Below are 21,356 nucleotides of genomic sequence, written 5' to 3'. Positions count from 1 at the left end.
ATAATAGTTACCCATTTAACCACAGTGACAATAAAAAGATTTCAAAGGCAAATACAGAAAGTTACATGTTGTAAAAAAACCTTAGCTCTCTTAATATTAAGACTCAGTTTTTCTTCAGTAATCAAACATCTGATAAAGACAACATGAAGCACAGAAAATATATATTTTTTAACATCTTTATTGGAGTATAATTGCTTTACAATGGTGTGTTTGTTTCTGCTTTATAACAAAGTGAATCAACTATACATATACATATATCCCCATATCTCTTCCCTCTTGCGTCTCCCTCACTCCCACCCTCCCTATCCCACTCCTCTAGGTGATCACAAAGCACCGAGCTGATCTCCCTGTGCTATGCTGCTGCTTCCCACTAGCTATCGGTTTTATATTTGGCAGTGTATATATGTCCATGCCACTCTCTCACTTTGTCCCAGCTGACCCTTCCCCCTCCCCGTGTCCTGAAGTCCATTCTCTAGTAGGTCTGTGTCTTTATTCCCGTCCTGCCCCTAGGTTCTTCGTGAACACTTTTTTTTTTTTTTTTTTTTAGATTCCATATATATGTGTTAGCATACGGTATTTGTTTTTCTCTTTCTGACTTACTTCACTCTGTATGAAAGACTCTAGGTCCATCCACCTCACTACAAATAACTCAGTTTCGTTTCTTTTTTTGGCTGAGTAATATTCCATTGTATATATGCACCACATCTTCTTTATCCATTCATCTGTTGATGGACACTTAGGTTGCTTCCATGTCCTGGCTATTGTAAATAGAGCTGCAATGAACATTTTGGTACATGACTCTTTTTGAATTATGGTTTTCTCAGGGTATATGCCCAGTAGTGGGACTGTTGGGTCATAGGGTAGTTCTACTTTTAGTTTTTTAAGGAACCTCCATACTGTTCTCCAGAGTGGCTGTATCAATTTACATTCCCACTAACAGTGCAAGAGGGTTCCCTTTTCTCCACACCCTCTCCAGCATTCGTTGTTTGTAGATTTTTTGATGATGGCCATTCTGACCTGTGTGAGGTGATACCTCATTGTAGTTTTGATTTGCATTTCTCTAATCATTAGTGATGTTGAGCATCCTTTCATGTGTTTGTTGGCAATCTGTATATCTTCTTTGGAGAAGTGTCTATTTAGGTCTTCTGCCCATTTCTGGATTGGGTTGTTTGTTTTTTTGATATTGAGCTGCATGAGCTGCTTGTATATTTTGGAGATTAATCCTTTGTCAGTTGCTTTGTTTGCAAATATTTTCTCCCATTCTGAGGGTTGTCTTTTTGTCTTGTTTATGGTTTCCTTTGCCGTGCAAAAGCTTTTAAGTTTCATTAGGTCCCATTTGTTTATTTTTGTTTTTATTTCCATTTCTCTAGGAGGTGGGTCAGAAAGGATCTTGCTGTGATTTATATCCTAGAGTGTTCTGCCTCTGTTTTCCTCTAAGAGTTTTATAGTGTCTGGCCTTGCATTTAGGTCTTTAATCCATTTTGAGTAGGTGCACATAATCTGTTTGGACTTGTTTTGATACAGTAGTTAACAGCTAAACTTGTTACATTTCTCTTTTTCCCAAGAGAAAAGAAAAAAAATCTTTTTAAGTTAAGGGGTTTTGACCAAGGGTCTTGTAAACCAGTACTTCTTATTTGGGAAGGGGCTCTGATTTAGCCCCTCAGGGGATATTTATCAATGTATGTAGATATCTTTGACTGTCACAACTGGCGGAAGAGTGCTGCCAGAATCTAGTATGTAGAGGCCAGGGATGTTGCTAAACATTTTGGAAAGCACAGTCCAGCCTCACACAACAAAGAATTATGGGCGTGAAATGTTAATAGTGCCGCTGTAGAGAAATTTTGCCCTAGACTAGTGTTTCTAGTTTTTAATGTGCATATGAATTACATGGGGATCTGGCTAAAATGATTCTGATTTGACCTCATGTCCCCAAAGGATAGAACTGGGCTACAGAGTGTTCTCTGTAGATAGGCATCCAGATATCATTATGGATAGAGCTCTTGATAACAGCAACTCCTTCTTTAGAAGGTGTGATGCAAATGAACATGTCAACACTATTGATTCAGGTGTGGTTACTGCATTTTGGCTGTACATTGCTTAGTAAGTGAGTCTAGGCTGCAGGGTGCCTGCACCTCTGCCCTGAAGCAGAGTGACATAGCTTTCTCTTCTAGGCAGGGAGTGGGTAGCAGAATACCGAGTTTGGAAGTCACGTTTTTGTGGAAGCAGTTTGTCAAGACTGATGAATGTTCTGGATCTTCCCTGGGACATCCAAGAGATTCAGGTTGGCTATGAGGCAGGGCTAACGGAGAGTGAGATTTGAATGTCACCAGAATGAGGTATTGAAGGAGCTGGAGGAGTCCCCTTTGCTGGACATCTTTAAATAAAAATTAGATTCTTATACTGTGGAAGGGTTTAAGGGGTATTAAATGAGTTAAAATGCAAAGCACTTACTTGAATGGAGACTGGTAAACAGAAAGCAATCAATAAATGTTAGCTATTATTTTGACACATATGATTTTTAAGTTTTTTTTGTTGCTATAACAAAATAGATTTAAATATTTTTTGTTTTTACACATGATAGAATTTCATTTCCATACTACATAAAATACCCATGAAAATAGAGTATTCAGGAATGGAGTGGATCCACAAAGTTGTCAGGAATAAGCTTCTTTCAGGTTCACTGTTCCTTCTCTTCAATATGGGCCTTATAATTTAAATAGCTGCTAACCTGGTGGTCCGGTGGTTAAGACTCTGTGCTTCCAATGCAGGGGACGTGGGTTCAGTTTCTGGTCGGGGAACTAAGATCCCACATGCCATGTGGCATGGCCAAAAAATAAATAAATAAATAAAACGAAGACTATATTAATTAATTAATTAATTATTAGCTGCTAAGGCTCCAGCCATCAAAATCATGTTCCAGGTTGCCAGGAGAGAAGGAAGGGCAGAAGTGTTCATTCTCCCTTTTCAATTAGCTCCATTGAAGTATAATTTACATGCAATAAAGTTTATCCCTAAATTTTGTGTGTAATTTGATAATGTTTTTGACAAATATATACACTTGTGTAATTATCTTCACATTCAATATGAAGAATATTTCTATATGTTCTTTTTATCTTGAAAAGTTCCCTCATGCTCCTTGCAGTCAATCCCCTTCCCCTTCCCCCCCAGGGAACCACTGAACTGCTTTCTATCATGACAGTTTTGTCTTTTCTAGAATTTCATATAAATGGAATTGTACTCTTTTGTGTCTGGTTTCTTTCACTTAGCACAATGGTTTTGAGATTTATCCAGTAGTTTCAGTAGTTTGTTCCTTTTTATTTAGAGATGTATCAGTTTGTTCACATATTCACTGGTTGGTGAGCATTTGGGTTGTTTCCAGGTTTTGGTTATTATAAATAAAGCTACTATAAGCATCCATGTAAAAATCTTTGTGTGGACATAATTTTAATTTCTCTTGGGTAAATACCTAGAAGTGGAATTGCTAAGCTGAATAGTAAGTGTATGTGTAACTTTATAAAAAGTTAAAAAGTGACAAACAAAAATGGTACAAAAAAAAAAAAATGAACCATTTTGTGTACCATTTTGTGTTCCCACCTGCAGTGTATGACGCCCAGTTGTCCACATTCTTGCCAACATGTGGTATTGTCTTTTAAACTTTGGCCGTTCTAGTGGATACGTATTGGTATTTGTTATTTTAATTAGCATTTCCCAAATCAATAATGATATTGAACATCTTTTCCTGTGCTTCTTTGCCAATTGCATATAAAAGTTTTAATTTTTCACAGATGACTAGACCTTTGTCAGATGAAGTCATTGCAGACTACTCAGGCCAGCTTTCTTCTTTATTGGCAGCCCTGTGCATTCTGACTTTGACTACAGTAGTAGTAAATAAATACTCTGGCTACATGGAAAGCTTCACCTCCTTTACATGCGCTAACAGCTCAGTGATAGACAGTCACAGAAGGAGGAGCCCTTTCCCTGTAGTGTTTAACCTCCTCAAATGTACTTGATGAAGACTATTTGATGGGACTATTCAGAAACCTTTTCTAGTCTCTGCCCTTATCCATGAGGAGGCCACATTTAAATCTGAGCGTCTTAGTGCCCCTTTGCTTGTCTCCACATACTCTAAGCCTTTGGTTCTCAAAACTCAAGAATACATAAAAATCAACTGGTGAGTGCTTGTTAAAAATGCAGACTTCTGGGGCTTCCCTGGTGGCGCAGTGATTACAAATCTGCCTGCCAATGCAGGGGACACGGGTTCGAGCCCTGGTCTGGGAAGATCCCACATGCCGCGGAGCATCTAGGCCCGTGCGCCACACTACTGAGCCTGCGCTCTGGAGCCCGCGAGCCACAACTACTGAAACCCATGCGCCTGGAGCCCATGCTCCACAACAAGAGAAGCCACTGCAATGAGAAGCCCGCGCACCTCAACGAAGAGTAGCCCCCGCTCGCCGCAACTAGAGAAAGCCCGCGCGCAGCAACGAAGACCCAACGCAGCCAAGAATAAAATAGTAAATAATAAAAATAAATACTGAGCCTCCCCCTGCTGATTGGTTCAGTAGATATGAAGTGAGCCCAGGAATCTGCATTTAATTAGCCTCTCCAGCTATTTCTGATCCTGGTTGCCACCCAGGCTAGGGTTTCAGGGAGGTGGGGTCCCAGGCAGGAGCTCATCATTCATTAGCTATTTATTGAGTGCTTACTAGGTGTGAAGTATTATAGGGGATATGGCCCTTGTTCACCAAGAGTTTACATTGAAGGAGGAAATAAGACTTGAATGCAGATAGGGTAACAGCTGCTTGCTCTCCAGGTTAGAGTCAGACTGTTGTTTCTTTCTTGCTCACATTTCACTTTGTGCAAGCCTCACGTTGGTTTAGAATAATTTTTTCTAACTTATTTATTCACTTTTCTCTCTATCAGATTGTGTATTCCTTGAGGGCAAGTGAGCTTCACTGTTGACCTAAAGCATTTTTTTCCATCATCTTTTCCTATTCCTATAACTTTGATTTTGGCAATGACTCCAACCTTAGCACCTTAGCAGTGACTCCAACCTTAGCACCTTGCTTGAGGCACTGTATGTTACAAAATGGTTTGTCTTATCAATGATGCTTTATTATGTTACTGCTGCCATAACCATTCCCTTTGTCGTCTATCCATCTTGATGGCCTGGAAGAGAGATAGCAAAGATCAGACATGCTCCATTGGCTTTGGTTTTCACAGCAGGTGGGACATGACTGTGGTCATGTGGGTGAGGTGTCAACGTGAGTCTCGGGAAATACTCTACGGCACAATGTTTGGACTGGAAGTTAGGATGTTCAAAAGGGTGTGGTCCTTAGATTCACATTTATGCAGGCATTGTGACATTCTGAAGACTTATTTGCTCAAGTTCAAACTGGAAAGATATGAGCACATAGGTTAAGTCTCCAAGGAGGAAGAGTGGGCAGTTTTAGATTTAGACCAGTTGGTATCTGCTTTTCCTTCTGGAACGATTGTAGATTCTCTTCTGGGAGAAGTGAACTGCATTGGACTTGACACTGAGGAAAGTGTGAAGGTAAGGATAATTTAACTAAGAAAAGTCTTTCAAAACAGTTGAAATTTGGGAGAGAAAGAACTGGTATGGAATGATGGAGAATCAAAAAAAATTTAAAGCTATATATGCTTGTATACACTTTGCTTTGAGAATTAAGGCGAATGGTAAAGTGAGCTCAAGAAATAGCTCAAATTGGTTTAGTGTATTGGAATATACAAATGTCTTGAACTATGAATCACTAATTAAGATTTAGGAATACTTTATTTTGGTGCTGGCTTAAGATGAATTTTTAGTTTAAGTTTTTCTCCATGGTATTTATTTTATATTGAAGTTAGATATTTGGTTGAGATTCCAACAAGTAAGTTGTAGGATTTCTTTCTCTGGGCTATTCTGAGTTCTCTCCTCTTTCTGTACACAGGTCTGGTTTTTGGTTTAAGTGGCTTTGGTTAATGGGAATTAACACCTAACACCTGATTTAGATCTTGAGATTTGCCCAATATTATCCCCAAGTGCTAGAGTTTAAAAATATTTCCCTTTCCGGTGGTAAGTGAGTGTATGTGTATGTCCGGGGGTGGTCAGAAAAAAGGAGCCAATGAGGGTTTTAGGAGTTGCTTCTTGTCTTAGCCCAGAGGGTGATTGTTGGTATTATTAGGAGCAGAGGGTGTTTTTAGATGGGGAGGAGTAAACATTTTTAGGATGAATGGCAGCTGGAAGCCAGTGATTGAATCTTGAAGCCGATCATTTTAGGCCTGCCTGAACCTCTTTCCCCACGAGATTACAAATGGTGCGATTAAGTAGGGAGGATGTTGAGGAAGGACCTTTCGGTTTGCTATCCTGGTGATTTTCCCTGGGGTTTCTGCTAGCTGTCCGGCAGGTATGTTCTGCTTTGTGGAAGAGGAAAGCCCTGTGTTCTCCTTCCAAGGGCAATGTGTCTGCTTTTTGGATCTAATTTGAGATCTAATTAAACTCTGGACTACTATGTTTTTATGAGCAGTGAGTTGTACCTGTAGGCAATAGAAAAACAGGTAACAAAAGACAGATATACAGATAGTGGTGTTCTAGAAGTTGAGTGAAGTGATGTTTGAGGATTTGAGTGATTTTTTTCTCTCCACAGTGGAAGTGAAATCAAGTGAACGCCATTTTGTTGCCAGAAGCAACTGGGTCTGCTTGGTCCCTTTGCCAGGCAAATATAACAAGCTGCTTTGACTTCATTTTGTTTGGGTCTTTTAAACAGAGAAAGATTGGAAGCATCAGAGTGTTTCAGATTCAAAGGCTAAAGATACAGAAGTTCTATAACTGATATAAGAACAAGGAGTCGTTTCTTATCCCACTCTGCTCATCTCAAAATCTTTCAAAACTATTCCCCATTGCTTCCCTATCACATCCCAATGGGCTGTGCTGAGATATATTGGTCCATTCGGCCTTTGGGGCAGCAGGAACCTGTTAGCTGGTCATAGAGGTGGATTTGGCCTAGAGCTGCACAATTCAGAAATTTTCATGTTATCTCCAAGATAGGTAATATGTTTCACGTGTGTGTTCAAAGTATTTATTAGGTAAAAGTAAACATTTAAAAGCAACCACAGTTTTGGTAACTCTGTTTTGGAATTTTCTTCCTTTTTTTCATATACCAGAAGCCTTAAAAAAAAGGACCAGGCTCCTAACTTCTGAGAAACCTCAATTACCTGCTTCACAGGCTTTCACAATATAGTGAAATTTCACAGGCTAATGGAGAAGGCGGACTTCCAGTAACTAATCACACAAAGAATTCATTAAAGTAAGAACTGGGTGCTTTGAGAAGGTAGAAGAGCAGTCCTCTCCTGTCTGGGCCATCAGGGAGGATTTCCCTAAGCAGATAAAACTGAAGAGGCTAGGGGAAGTCAGCCAAGTTTGGGGCAGGAGAGGGTTGACGTAAGGAAGCAGAGGCAGTAAGCCTCAATAACTAATTAGTTTTCAGGGACATAGGTGGACTTTAGGATGACTTTCACATTTTGGGTTTGGGCAAGTGGGTGAATGGTGGTAACTGGAGGAAAAATTATTTTCTGGTAATGGATGGGTAGATAAGATGATTAGTTCAATGGAGGTGTTGTATAAATATGTGATCTTGTATTATAAGAAGGGCTTAGTTGCTCTTGTTAAGTTAGAACTTCACAGTGTATAAGGCACTATACAGGTGCAGTGGGGAATAGAAGAATAGATTTATGGTCCCTGCTTTCAAGGAACTTATTCTTTAATTGCAGTCAAGGAGTTAAATAACCCCTGAAGATTCTAGTAACACTCTAAGACAACAGCAGGAGAAATGTTATAGGCAGTACACAAATGATTGCTAAGTGAATTGTATAGGTGCTTCTTGCTTTTCTGCAATTGGTATCCAAGTAGAATTGCTCATCTGGTTTTACTCTTGTTTTACTTTCATAGTTTGAGATTGGTTGCAGATAGCATGAGCTTGTTTAATAATACTGTGGGTTATTTGCTTTGGAATAACTCATTTTAATTTTAAATTTGTCTCATTTTACAGAAGAGGAAACTAAGGCATGAGAGGTTAAATAACTTTCCCAAAGTCATGTAGCTGGTAAATGGTAAAGTTGGGATTCAGATCTAGTCAACCTGAATCCAAAGTCCCCTCTCCTCAGTTTTTAAAAAATCCTATTTTTTTTTTTTTTTTTTTACTAAATATATCCCCTATCTCCTAATTTTAGACATATATATTGTTTCTAATTTGGTGCCTGTATTTCTGGTTAGATCTTTAGGATAAAGTCCTGGAAGTGGATTTCCTGTACCAAGGAATGTAAAGTTTTTAAGTTTCCTTAGAACATATCAAATTCTTTTCCAGAAAAGTTCAAAAAATTTACAGTCGAGATGTACTTTTCAATCCCATGTAGAAGCATTTTTCAATTTCACATGGTTGTCTAAGCCAAGACAAATAAGAGGACTCAGTAACACTATGATAAAGATGGTGGTTAGGATAATGAATCACAGAATCTGTTAGAGTAGGACGGAACTCCAGGTGTCATCTAGGCCACCTCCTTCTTTATTAGTTAAGAACCAAGGCTCAGAGAGCTTAAGGGACATAGTCCAAAGCATACCTCTAACAGAGTCAGAGTTAGGATAAGAAGCTGCTCTTAGCACTGTGTGATACATTGAGTCAGAGTCTCTTGGATGGTATGGATGATTCAGGGGTGTGCTGAAACGTCCATCTGGGGTCTCAGCTGGAGATTTAAGAGACTTTTAGTGTTTGAGTCAGCTTCATAGTTCCCCCTTGAAACTTCACAGTTGTGTCAGAGGGATGTGGAAGTAACTCAGAGGGATCTGCCCCGAACTGAGAGGTCCAGTACCCACCCAAGGAGATAAAGAACTCTTCTGGGCCAGGGGGAACCCTGAAATCCCCTTTCATGAGTTCTCCTGCATCTGGCCTACTGTCAGATCCACAGGGATGATTCTGAACTCTCTTTTCATTATTCTGGAGATGGTGCAATATGTTTGAAGAAAGGGCTGCTCACATAATTCAAAACTCATATAATTCAAGACTGGTTTTCTATAGCACTCACCAAAAAAGAAGGAGGATATTTCTGTTTTTTATTGCTTGATCATGTAGCAATAGTGTAAACAGAATTTACAAATTGATTTGGCTTGGTATCCCTCTGGATAGGCTGGGTTAAGCTGTTAAACCTCAACATTTTAATGGGTTAAGCTGTTAAGCCTCAACATTTTAATGACTTAACACAATAAAGGGTTGCTTCTTGCAAAAATCTGATGCAGGCTGGTTGACTGTCTTCTGTGTTGCAGATATGCCATGCCAAGGTTGCCAAAGCATGGGAAAAGAGAGTTAAAGGAGTCATATAGTCTCTTAACTGACTCAGCCTGGAATTGACAAATGCCACAGTCCATTGGCCAGAACTAGAAACGTGGTTCTGATTCAAATGGAGAAGAGGCTGGGAAAAGTGCGTGGAAGAGTACACAGATACTTGACGAGCACTAATGGTCTCTTCCACACACTTGATGCTTGATACTTTGAAATTACCTACTTAAAATTTTTTGTAGGCAATCTCATATCATTTCAAGTCTTAAACATAAAAGTAAAACTTTCCTGTTACTTCCTTTCAAATATGCTTAAAGTGTAAGTGTTGGTTGAGTACACACTATCATTTTTAATAGATCTTTTGAGCTCCCTGTTAAAAACAATGAAACGTTTCAAAAATAGTTGTGAGATTTAGGTAAGTCATTTCACTTCTCTAAACCTGTATCCCAGTTGAAAATGTGACTTAACCCCTCATTCATGGGTATGTTGTGAAAATTAGATTAGAGATCACATGTAAAACACTTGACACAGTGCCTGGAACAAGGTAAGTGTTCAACAAATGTAGATTTTTCCTCTTTTTCGTATTGTTGATATTGTAATGGATCTACCACTGTCGACAGTAATACTGGATCCTCTGACTCAGAGGTGTATCCATCATCATCAGAAGATAGTGTACTTTACAGGAATAAGCGATGCTTTGGCCAAATTCTGGAAATGAAATGTCTTCATCTTCTATATGTTCTTATTTTGGTAGTCATGGGGAATTTCAAAGGCCATGCTCTCCCTGGAACCTTCTTCTTTATCTTGGGGATTTGGTGGACAACAAAGTGCATTCTGAAATATGCCTTCAAAAAGCACAAGCAGACTTCCTACCTTGATTCCAAAGTATTATTCCATCGAGTAGAAATTTTGGAGGGAATCATAATAGCTGGAATGGCTTTAACTGGTGAGTGACGCTTTTCTGTGTTCTGTTTGCTTTTTGGGGTATTTTCACATGAAAAGAGAAGATTCAATACCAAAACAAGAAATTGCTAGAATAAAATTTTTATTCAAAAATACCCAAATACATATTCTAATTGTAATTTCTATCTGATATAATTTACTAGAAGGTGATACTTCATGTTTATACAAAGGGCTATTCCTTAATGAGTTAGTCATAGCAATTAACTTGCCTGCCCATTCAAGGTGAATGTCCTTTGTAGAATTAGTTGGAGCCTTTAAAATAATTTTATATCAATTATTCTGATGCCTGAAAGAGTAAACTCTATCGGAAACCATTTTTCAAAATGACACCAAAATAATCAAATGATTATGGGAAGGCTTCAATAATAAATCATTGCTGATAGGCTGTCCAGATGGTCAGGCTGAAGAAAACCTTATCTCCTGCGCTCATCCTTTTTGTATGATTACTAAATTAGAGAGGGAGGTTGGGCCAGATGATTGTAAGGCCTTTCCATTGGCTCTATGATTCTGTAAAAATGTTGTGTGTTTTTAAAGTTCCACTTCAGCCTTTCCGTTATGAAAGGAAAAACTTCCTAATTTTCCTTTGGATTTCTTCATGCTTTGTTCATGGTGATAGGTCTTCGCCATGGCCATCCAATTACAGAGCAACCATTTACAAAGAGAGGAATTTCCTTGCCAAATTCTATAGATTTATAAATAAAGCAGCATCTTCAAGAAAGCTTAAATGTTTGTGTAACTGACTAGACTATATGCTGTATCTGTCTGTGCTTTCTCGGTTATCCTTAATTGGGGAGAAGCTGAACTCTAGCATTTTAATCCTGAACCAAGCACAACTCCCTACCCAAAGACATAGTGTGTAAGAAGGAAGTAATCAGATGCCATAGAACTAATCTCACAAATCTAAATCCAAAATTACTCAGGATTTATCTTGTCATTAAATTAAAATAGGAACTAAGACCGTCAGTGGAACTGATCAGGGAACTCAGTGGAACTAAGATCATAAGCTTTGAAGATCTGAAATAGCTGTTTGACTGAATTGGCTATCTTTGACTAAAAGTGATTATCCAAACCAGTATTTGAAGCTCTAAAACCAGCCTAAAGAACCAGTGCTCAGCTGTTAGGGAATAGCCCAGAAAGATGAATCAATGTCATAAAAGGACACTATATTGGACTAAGCAGTAGGCTGATCCTTTTGCATCTTCCTGTTTTCTCAATAAAGTTATGGAAAGATTGCTTAAAGTGTGATATGTCCCTCTGTAGGCATGCTTGGAGAACAGTTTATTCCTGGAGGACCGCACCTGACCTTATATGACTACAAAGAGGGCCAGTGGGTCCAACTCCTGGGCTGGCATCATTTTACCATGTACTTCTTCTTTGGGCTGCTGGGTGTGACAAACATCTTATGTTCCACCATCAGGTCACTTCCTGCCTCCTTTACCAAGTTAATGTTAGCAAATGCCTTATTTGTGGAGGGTAAGTATGAGTATTTTCATATACCTTTCACTATTATTGGACATTTGTCTAGCCCTTTACAATAATACTCCTTTAGGATCCTGGTGCAGCCTTGATCCACAGGGCCATCTGTTTGGGCCATGGTGAGCTATTGAGATGTCCTAGACAGGATGCCCAAGTTTTTCCTTCCCTACTGACTCATTTAGTACAGCTGGACAAACACAGTCATTCAATGTGTTTTATTCACATTTCACATCTGTCTTAAAGAACCACCTACCATGGTTATTTATCTCTGGTTCATCCTGGAGATTATCATTATTTCCATCTTTAACATGTGACACTGAGCTCAGAGTAGTGAAGCATAAATATCCTCAAACGAGGAGACCACTCACAACAGAGTAGCTTCCATACCTACAAACTAGCCTTTTTAATATTGATATAGTAAAACTCCACCATTACATGATAAGCAGGGTCCAAAAAATTCAGTCACAGAAAAATGAGGTCCTAACATTTTTTTGTTCAGTTGGCCTCCCTGTTACTGTATAAGGAAACACTGAAAATAAGTATTTAATGACTTGTTTTCATTTATTTCATATGTAAGGGATAGATTGATCATAGAACTAAAAAAGCCCCCAGTTATCAGGAGGCAGTCATTTCCTAACGTCCACCTTGCCTCCCACGTCTAAAGGTAAGAGCTTTTGCCAAACGCTCTTTGAAAACAAGAGCTAGATAAAAGTTGGGCACCAACAACTAACAGCATGATTCTCATTATCTCAGGATGTTACCATATTTTGAATGAACATTCTTTCCTCCTCATCCAAATGAAAAGAATGAAGCTGAAGCCGGAATCTGTCCATGGGATTAAAAAATGTAGCTAGCTACTACTTCTTGGGAGCTTCCAGAGAATCTTGTCATACCCATCAAAGTGCGCTTTTATGATTTGTGTGTATATCTGCTGTCTCCAGTGGACTGAATTCCTTAAGGCGAGGCTTTGTCTCATTCCTCTGCCTCTTCACCCTAACTCCTGCTGCCCTGCCCTCATCATGCTTATTATTCATCCTTTTGCATAAAAGGTGCTTTGAAATATAGTTGGTTGAAAATGTCATGACATATTGGAGGAGAGAATAAAGGTTGGGGAAGGGAAAAGGAGGTTTCAAAGATTCCATCCTAAAGAGGTAGTGGTGACTCCAAAAATGGTAGAGGTTTCCATTATTGTGGGAAGCAGTGGGCACCTGATATTTCGGACAAAGAAATGTGTGTGTTTGTAAAGTTGTGTGTCGAGAGAGAGAGAGAGAGAGAGAGGGAGAGGGAGAGAAGGAGAGAGAAACAGTAGGTAGTTTCATTGAAAAAGACAAACTATTTTTTCTCCCTGTATCAGGTTTTGTCTTCTACAATCACACTCATGGTCGGGAAATGCTGGACATCTTTGTGCACAAGCTTCTGGTCTTGGTCATCTTTTTGACAGGCCTGATTGCCTTCTTGGAGCTCTTCATACTGACCAATATAACTGTGGAGCTTCTGCGGATAAGCTTTTTCCTACTTCAGGGAAGCTGGTTCTGGCAGGTGAGTTGGGCCTCCCATTAATGTACCTGGTGTCTCCACTGATAACCTTCTCTCTTTGATTGGTGGGTGCTTTGCTCTAGAACCCAGAGACTTCCTTCTGATGTGCTGCTGGTAGTGAGAATGTGGACCTCTGAGAGGTGATGTTTCTTTGAGTGGCCTGGCGGCCCTGGTGGGAGCAGTGATAGAGCAGCAGGGAAGGAGGTTGGGTGTGTACATTTTCATCACACACCTGAGTATCCATTTTGTAGGAACTCTGAGCCAGTGCTTTTAGTTGGAAGCAGTTCCTGATGCTAAAGCAGCTTAAAGCCTAATGGGTAATAAGCTCAAGAAACATATGGAAGGCAGGAAAGGGAGGAAATTATTATGTATTGAGAAACAACTATGTGCCGGCCACTGTACGGGACTTTTACACACACATTGTTTCATTTTGTCCTCATGATGACTTGGGCGTTAGGTATTATCATCCGCAATTTACTGACAAAGAAGACTCAGAGAGACCAAGTTACTTTCCCAGGATCACACAGTAATGGAGCTAGCACCTAAATGTGGGTCTGTCTGCCTCCAAATCCCAGGCACTTTCCATTTTACTGTTGACTCCCTAATGGAGTGTTGAAAACATGTATTCCAATCAGTGAACATATACTTTATAGAGACTGATAAATCATAATACAACATACATATATAGATGTAAAGAAAGTCTGGGATGAAAGGTGAATGTGGTTTAATCAGGGAAGATTTCTTAGAGATTTTTAGTCACTAAAGTGCAGGGATTTGGGATGAGGAGGTTATTCCAAGGATTTGCATTTCAGCGAGGAGTGGTAAGAAAGCACTGGTGGGCAAGAGGAAGAGAAACATCATGTTCAAAACATCATGGCTAGGAAACATGTGATATTTAAGCTTATGGGGGACTAGAAAGGCTGTTGGAGCAGAGGCTAGTAAAGAGGGGACTAGATTCAGGGCTTATTTTTATTTTTAAAAAAATTTTATTTATTTATTTATTTATTTATTTATGGCTGTGTTGGTTCTTCGTTTCTGTGCGAGGGCTCTCTCTAGTTGCGGCGAGCGGGGGCCACTCTTCATCGCGGTGAGCGGGCCTCTCACTGTCGCGGCCTCTCTTGTTGCGGAGCACAGGCTCCAGACGCGCAGGCTCAGTAGTTGTGGCACACGGGCCTAGTTGCTCTGCGGCATGTGGGATCTTCCCAGACCAGGGCTCGAACCCGTGTCCCCTGCATTGGCAGGCAGATTCTCAACCACTGCGCCACCAGGGAAGCCCAGGGCTTATTTTGAAGGAAAAATGATATAGAAAAAATAACAAATACCTTATCATGTGATAAAATTGATAATCGGTGAATTTAACCAGCTGGTACACAGAAGTTGTTCTGTGAGATTATTTATCATCTGCTGGGAAGCGAAATAGAATGGCATGTAAAACATGATTATGCATTCTATATCTCTTGATTGGAATGTTTTGCTATGTACATGTATTGCCGATTCAAAACTAAAAATAAATTTAAAAAAATTTAAAAGTGATAACTTCCGGTCAAGATGACACAGTGAGTTTATGCTTCAGTGTATCTCCTCTGCTTCAAATGTATAACAATGACACATAAACTATCAAAAATACCTATAAAATAAAAAAGAAATCAAAAGAAGAGAAAAGTAAATGAAAGTAAGAGAGTAAAAAATAAGTAGTTGCAATTAAACAACACAAATATAGGGCAAGCCGCCTGTGGGCCAGACACAGAATAGAAATGCATAGCCAGAGTAGAGCTGGGCTGCAGGCCTGTGGGCTCCAGGTCTAGGGTAGACATGGCAGTTGGTTCTTTGGCTCCAGGGGAACTAAAAGGAAATTGAAGGGTTTCTCTTGATGTGGGGATAAAACCAGGTTCTTGGAGCTCTTTTTAGTTATATGTTTACATATTCTCTACTCCTAATTGCTTTCCATCCATTTGATCTTTCACTTTATGATAGAGGTCTGTTAAAATTTTATCTTATAGTTATGGATTTGTCAATTTCTCCTTATTTTCAATTTTTTCTTTAATGTCATGAGGCTGTATTCTGCTTCTCCCCTTCTAGTTTTTTGAGTTGAATGTTCACTTATTTTCAGTTTTTCTTGTTCTTAAATAAATACACCTAAGGCTTTAGAATTTCTTCTATACACTACTGTAGCTACCTCCCATGAGATTTGGTGTGTGGTAGCTTTCACTCTTGGGCAATTTTGAATGTTGCATTTTCTATGTGCATTCCTTTTTAATTTATGAGTTATTTAGGAGTGCACTTTTTAGTTTCCAAAAATATTCTTTTTCTTTTTATTATTTATTTTCAATTCAATTGCTTTGTATGTGTTCTCTTTGAAATGTGTTGGGACTTCCTTTGGGACATAGCCCTATGTCAGTGGTAGTAAATGTTCCATGTATTTGAAAAGAAAGTATATTCTGTCTTTGCTGTGTTGAAGATTCTACATATATTTACTAAATCAAGTTTCTTAAAGAGCTAAATATTCAAATAAAGAAGTTAGAAAGTAAGAAAAAAAGGGGAGGGCTTCCCCGGTGGTGCAGTGGTTAAGAAACTGCCTGCCAATGCAGGGGACACGGATTCGAGCCCTGATCTGGGAGGATCCCACATGCCGTGGAGCAACTAAGCCCGTGTGCCACAACTACTGAGCCTGCGCTCTAGAGCCCACGAGCCACAACTACTGAAGCCCACGCACCTAGAGCCCGAGTTCCGCAACAAGAGAAGCCACTGCAATGAGAAGCCCGTGTGCCGCAACTAGAGAAAGCCATGTGCAACAACAAAGACCCAATGCAGCCAAGAATAACTAATAAATAAATTTATAAAAAGAAAAAAGGGGAAACCCAAAGAGAGTTGAAGAAAGGAACAATAAAGTTAAGAGCAGAATTAATGAAACTAATTTGAGTTCCATTAATAATTAATTATTAATTAAATATCTGAGGGAGGAAGCTGTGGGCTGTCACAACTGAGAATAGGTTGGCTTAATTTTGTCCCTTTTGGCAGAGAAATAATCTTTTCACATTTCCCCAGGAGCTTTTCTAAGGAAGAGATATGAGATTAAAGTCTTGGGGCATAAATCAGATTATTTAAAAAATTTCCAGCCATCATTATGTCTAGACTAGTATCTTTCTTTACCTGGCAGCCAGACTAAGTAACATTTGGGACTTAAAGGAAAATGAACATTTCATACCAATGCAAACACACACACTGGCAGGAAATGAAGCTTTAGCCATAGTACATCTCCTCCCCCACACCCTCCCTGTTAGATTACTCTGAAACAAAAATGTATCAGGGACTTAGGTGAATTTATTATGCTTCCATGTTTTGTTTCTATGAATGTTTGTGCCCAAAACTCTATCTCACGCTAATACTATTACATTGTGATTTCCTTTTCACCATATTTTTTTCTCTCACTACTTCTCCATACATGGTTAATATTAAGCACAATACTAGTGCTTTAACAATATATAGACAGTTTAGAGAAAAGGTACACCTAGATTCTTGGAACCATAAGTATGGAGAGGTGAACTGAATGAGGCAAATGCTCACAGTGGCCATTTTTAAAATAACTCATCTATAAATAATTAGGTAATAGACAAACCTGGAGGGAATTCCCCTCCCAACCCTCCCAACCTATAAAAATGGTTTCTTTCCTAAACCACATTACAGCCAAATATATTTTCTCAAAAACCTAACCATGATGCAATTTAAAAAAGAAAAAAAAAATCCCTTGGGTCCATTTCTTCCATGAATCGTGTTTTCTGAGTCTGTGCGTGGGACAGTATTTCTAAAGCTCACTTTTGCGCTTTGTCATTCCCAAATTGCCACCCTTCGTTGTCAGAGCCATGGCGCAGAGAGAATCAGGAAATGAGGAAGACACACCTGTTGCCTTTGCTGCTCAAGCCTTTGGACAATTGCTTCAGCTGTACCTCCCAGCTCCACTAATTGCACCAGCAACTCCCATGATCCCCAGATCTCTAAGCCCAAACTGAAACACAGCCTTGTCTTACCTTTAAGAATGATAAAAATTCATTTGAAAATGACAAAAAGACCCAGCTAAGCAGCAGTGGTCTGAGGTCTGATATGGTAGATCAAACACTTGCTTAGGCTTATAGTGTTGAAATAAGTGACTGGAAAATAAGAAATAAAACACTAGGAAAGTCCAACTAACCTATAGGTAATGGGCCCTGGCTGGATGCCTATTAGAGAAGATAATTATTTACATTTTAAATGTGATACTAATGAAGCTTAAACTAGTCAAAAACAGATGTTCAGGAGTGACATACAAGATATAGCAAGAAAAAAATTCTTTTTCAGACCTTTTTTTCTTGGAATTTTATATTAGGAAGGAAATTAGGACAGCAGATGAAAGAATAGTGACTGACTTTTACATTTAAAGGAAGATTTAATGGGTTGTGGCATTATCTGGCCTTAATTTTCAGCTTTCCTAATTTACTTGGGTTTAGCCTGAAGTGACTTTCCAAACGTTTCTATGGCTTTCAGTATAATCACATCTGTTAACTCTGTTCACAGGCTTCACAGTGGCCTTCAGTCAAATATTTAGCTTTCAATATATTAGGCTCTGAGGATCCCAGTGAGATTAGCAGTAAAGGGTACTCAAAGTTTCTCTTTTCCTGGTGTAAAACAGTAAATACTTCGGTAAAATTGATGATGACTGAGAGATTTCATTTTGGAAGCTCCAAAAAAGAGTTGTGACTATGGCATGGAGGGAGAAGTCTGTGAGCCTCCAGGTCAGGCAGACCTGGGTCTGAATTCTGGATCTACCATATTAATCACATGACCATAGACTAGCTATTCTGTGTGCTTAAGATTCCTCAAATAAAAAATAGAAATGATGTCTCATGAGACTGTTGCTCGAATGAAATATTCCAACCTGAAAATACCTCATGCCTTGAGGAGATATTGTTAATTCCATAGGAAGAGGGTTGAGGAAGCTTCCAGAAGAAGGAAAACTTGAGTTGGGGTTTGAAAGATGGATGAGAGTCACCAGTGTGTCCAGGCTTGAGCTTTAGGACAGTTGATACTCTTCTGCTTATTTCAGCCTTAGCTCCTTCCTGTATTAGTGTCCTAGGGCTGCAGTCACAAATTCCCACAAGCAGGAAGACTTAAAACAATGGAAATTTATGCTTCACTGTTCTGGGAGATGGAACTAAGAATCAAGGTGTCAGCAGGTTGATTCTTTCTTGGGGGCCCAAAGGGAGAATTTGTCCCATGCTGCCCTCCTAGTCAGTTGCCAGCAATCCTTGACTTGGCAGCATGACTCCAATCTCTGCCTCCATAGTCACACCTGTGTGTTTCTGTGCACCTGTGTCTTCATATGGACTTCTTATAAGGACACCAATCATTAGATTCAGGGCCAGTTCTGATCCAATATGACCTCATCTCATCTGGATGACATCTACAAATAACTTATTTCCAAATGAGGTCACATTCACAGGTATCAGGGGTTAGGCTTTCAGCATGCCCTTTTAGAGGGCACCGTTTAACCCACAACAACTGCTAAGTCTTCCCTCTGGGAGCTGGAGCAAATCACTCCCCAAGCAGGGGTAGATGGGTGGTGTGGATGGCATGGAAGGAACATAGGTGACACTGATAGGTGGGAACTGGAGAGCTAGTCCATTGTGCATTAAACTCAACCTCCCTAAAAGGCCATTTCTTGACCCAGAATTTCTCTGTCATCCTCCCTGAATTGATGAGAGAGGGGGACATGAGAGGCAGATTCTCATGGTCCTGACACCCTAGCTAAAATGGCTGGGCCCCTTGAACTGAGAATTGACTACATGACTTGAGTTTCCTTCTTGTCATTTCCAAACAGTGAGCACAGAGGAGCCAGCAAGTCTCACTTTCTTCCAGGGCCTTCAGAGACCTGGGCTCTGGTCACTGTGGTCTCCACAGTGAGCTTTCCTAACAGTATATAAAGGGGTATTGCAAAACACGGATATGTCCAAACAGCAGGCAAACTAGCTGGGTGGCATTTTCCTCCTGGAGTTTCTGGATACTGTAGGTTCAGATCTCTAATCTGATGACTGATCTATCTTTTGCCAGTGGTGTTAACTCCTCATCCCTTTAGAACATTACCATGTCCTAATTCTGAATCCCCAGCCTTTGGTGGGTGAGGCACAGCGGCAATGACGCAAATACTTTTGTAACTGTTTGGAGATGCAAGGGCAGGCTCCTGCGTTACTTAGTTTTCTTATCTCTAAAATAGAGACAACAAAGGGATTCTGTCTCCTGGGATGTAGAGAAGGGCAGGAAGGAGTTATTACAGAGTACCTTGCTAATTTCAACTCATGATATTTTGGAAAAATTTATGAATGTGACATTGGTTAATAAATAAAATGCATAGCACCAGAGTAAAAATAAAGACCTCTGGATTGCTCCACTTGGTCAGGCAACTACCAACCTGAATGATGAATCGATGGAGAGCACATTTCGTGGCTCATGCTTTGGAAAAAAAATAGAAATATTTCTATTTTTAGAAATAGGCTGAGACTGCAGACTTTTGTGTGAAGTTCCCTAATTTTTTAAATGTTGAAAACTAATTCAAATTATTTTAAAAAGTGTGCAGGCCAGGCAAAGCATGTCTGTGATGCAGATGTGGCCCAGGGTCTGCCAGTCTATAATCTGTGTTTTAAGGGTAAGACAGTACCGTGTCTTCATGGGACCATCTCAGTACTGATTGTTCAAACCGTATCAGAACTGCTGAGATGACTCACATGGACCCTGTTGTCCAGGCCACTGTCCTTCATACTGCTCCACTGAGAAAGGCTAAATGATGAAAGAGAGTGTGGGGTAGAAGGAAGAACACACAGAGTTTGGGAGCCAGACGCCCCTGGTTCGGAACCCTGTCTTAGTCATTTGGCCATTTTGCAATGTTGGGGAAGTTACTGAAGTCTCTGAGTTCCAGTTTTACCCTCCGTAATATGGGGATAATGATACCTTCTTCCTGGGGTTGTTGTGAGAATGAGAATTACTGTGAAGTTTATGTGCATGAGTGTGGTTAAAGTGCCTGACACATGGCAGTACCTCTACCAAGTGGTACAAATGGCAGTTCTCCTTCCAACTAAAGGGAATCCTTTAAAATGGGAGACAGGAACAAGTGATTAAGGCACAAATCTTAGCTTTCCCCGATTTATTCACATTACTTGAAATTTCAAACAGAAATGGTTTCACTCAATATTATAAAGTAAATGCTTTTTTTCTCCCCCTGTAAGATTTCATTTATTAGATGTATGATCAGGAGCAAATCACTAAACCACCCAATTTTCTCGTCTGGTTAAAGAGGATAACAATACATTAACTTGGGATAATAGCACATTATTGGGGACTTCCCCGGTGGCACAGTGGTTAAGAATCCGCCTGCCAATGCAGGGCACATGGGTTCGAGCCCTGGTCCGGGAAGATCCCACATGCCGCAGAGCAACTAAGCCCGTGCGCCACAACTACTGAGTCTGTGCTCTAGAGCCGGCGAGGCACAACTACTGAAGCCTGTGCACCTAGAGCCCATGCTCCACAGCGAGAAAAGCCACCACAATGAGAAGCCGGCACACCACAACGAAGAGTAACCCCCGCTCACCGCAACTAGAGAAAGCCTGCACGCAGCAATGAAGACCCAACGCAGCGTAAAAAAAAAAAAAAAAAAGACCACATTATTGAAGGGCCATAGTAAGGAAACCTCCTAAGCACTGTAACTGACAGTTAGCTAATATATGATAGACATTTGTACAATTATCCATGTAATTATCTTGGATTTGTATTTCATTTAGATCTTGAAACCTGACATCTGTTCCTCTATCTATCTAGCTACCTATCATCTATGTATCTTAATTTTTTATTGGAGTAAAATTCATATAACATAGAATCAACCTTCCTTCCTGCCTTACTTCCTCCCTCCCTCCCTCCCGTTTCCAGTTTTATTTTATTTTATTTTATTTTTTTAACACCTTTATTGAAGTATAATTGCCTTACAATGGTGTGTTAGCTTCTGCTTTATAACAAAGTGAATCAGTTATACACATA

At 39.8% G+C, this 21,356-nt stretch overlaps 1 protein-coding gene across 3 annotated transcripts in view; it reads left to right on the top strand.

Annotated features, from left to right (window-relative positions):
• The window catches only part of TMEM45A (transmembrane protein 45A), a 91,778-nt gene that overhangs the window by 47,565 nt on the left and 22,857 nt on the right, over window positions 1–21,356 (top strand). For all 3 annotated transcript variants that reach the window (XM_082460590.1, XM_082460589.1, XM_082460591.1), the window contains exons 2-4: window positions 10,081–10,272; window positions 11,550–11,762; window positions 13,120–13,304. In XM_082460590.1, coding sequence (XP_082316716.1) covers window positions 10,083–10,272; window positions 11,550–11,762; window positions 13,120–13,304 — 588 coding nt within the window. In that variant the 5' untranslated portion in view covers window positions 10,081–10,082. The remainder of the gene's footprint in view (window positions 1–10,080; window positions 10,273–11,549; window positions 11,763–13,119; window positions 13,305–21,356) is intronic.

Source organism: Balaenoptera physalus (assembly GCF_965194825.1).
Source record: "Balaenoptera physalus genome assembly, chromosome: 4".
Lineage (NCBI taxonomy): Eukaryota > Metazoa > Chordata > Mammalia > Artiodactyla > Balaenopteridae > Balaenoptera > Balaenoptera physalus.
Note: the sequence above shows the minus strand (reverse complement) of the source record. Positions and strands in the feature narration are given on the sequence as shown.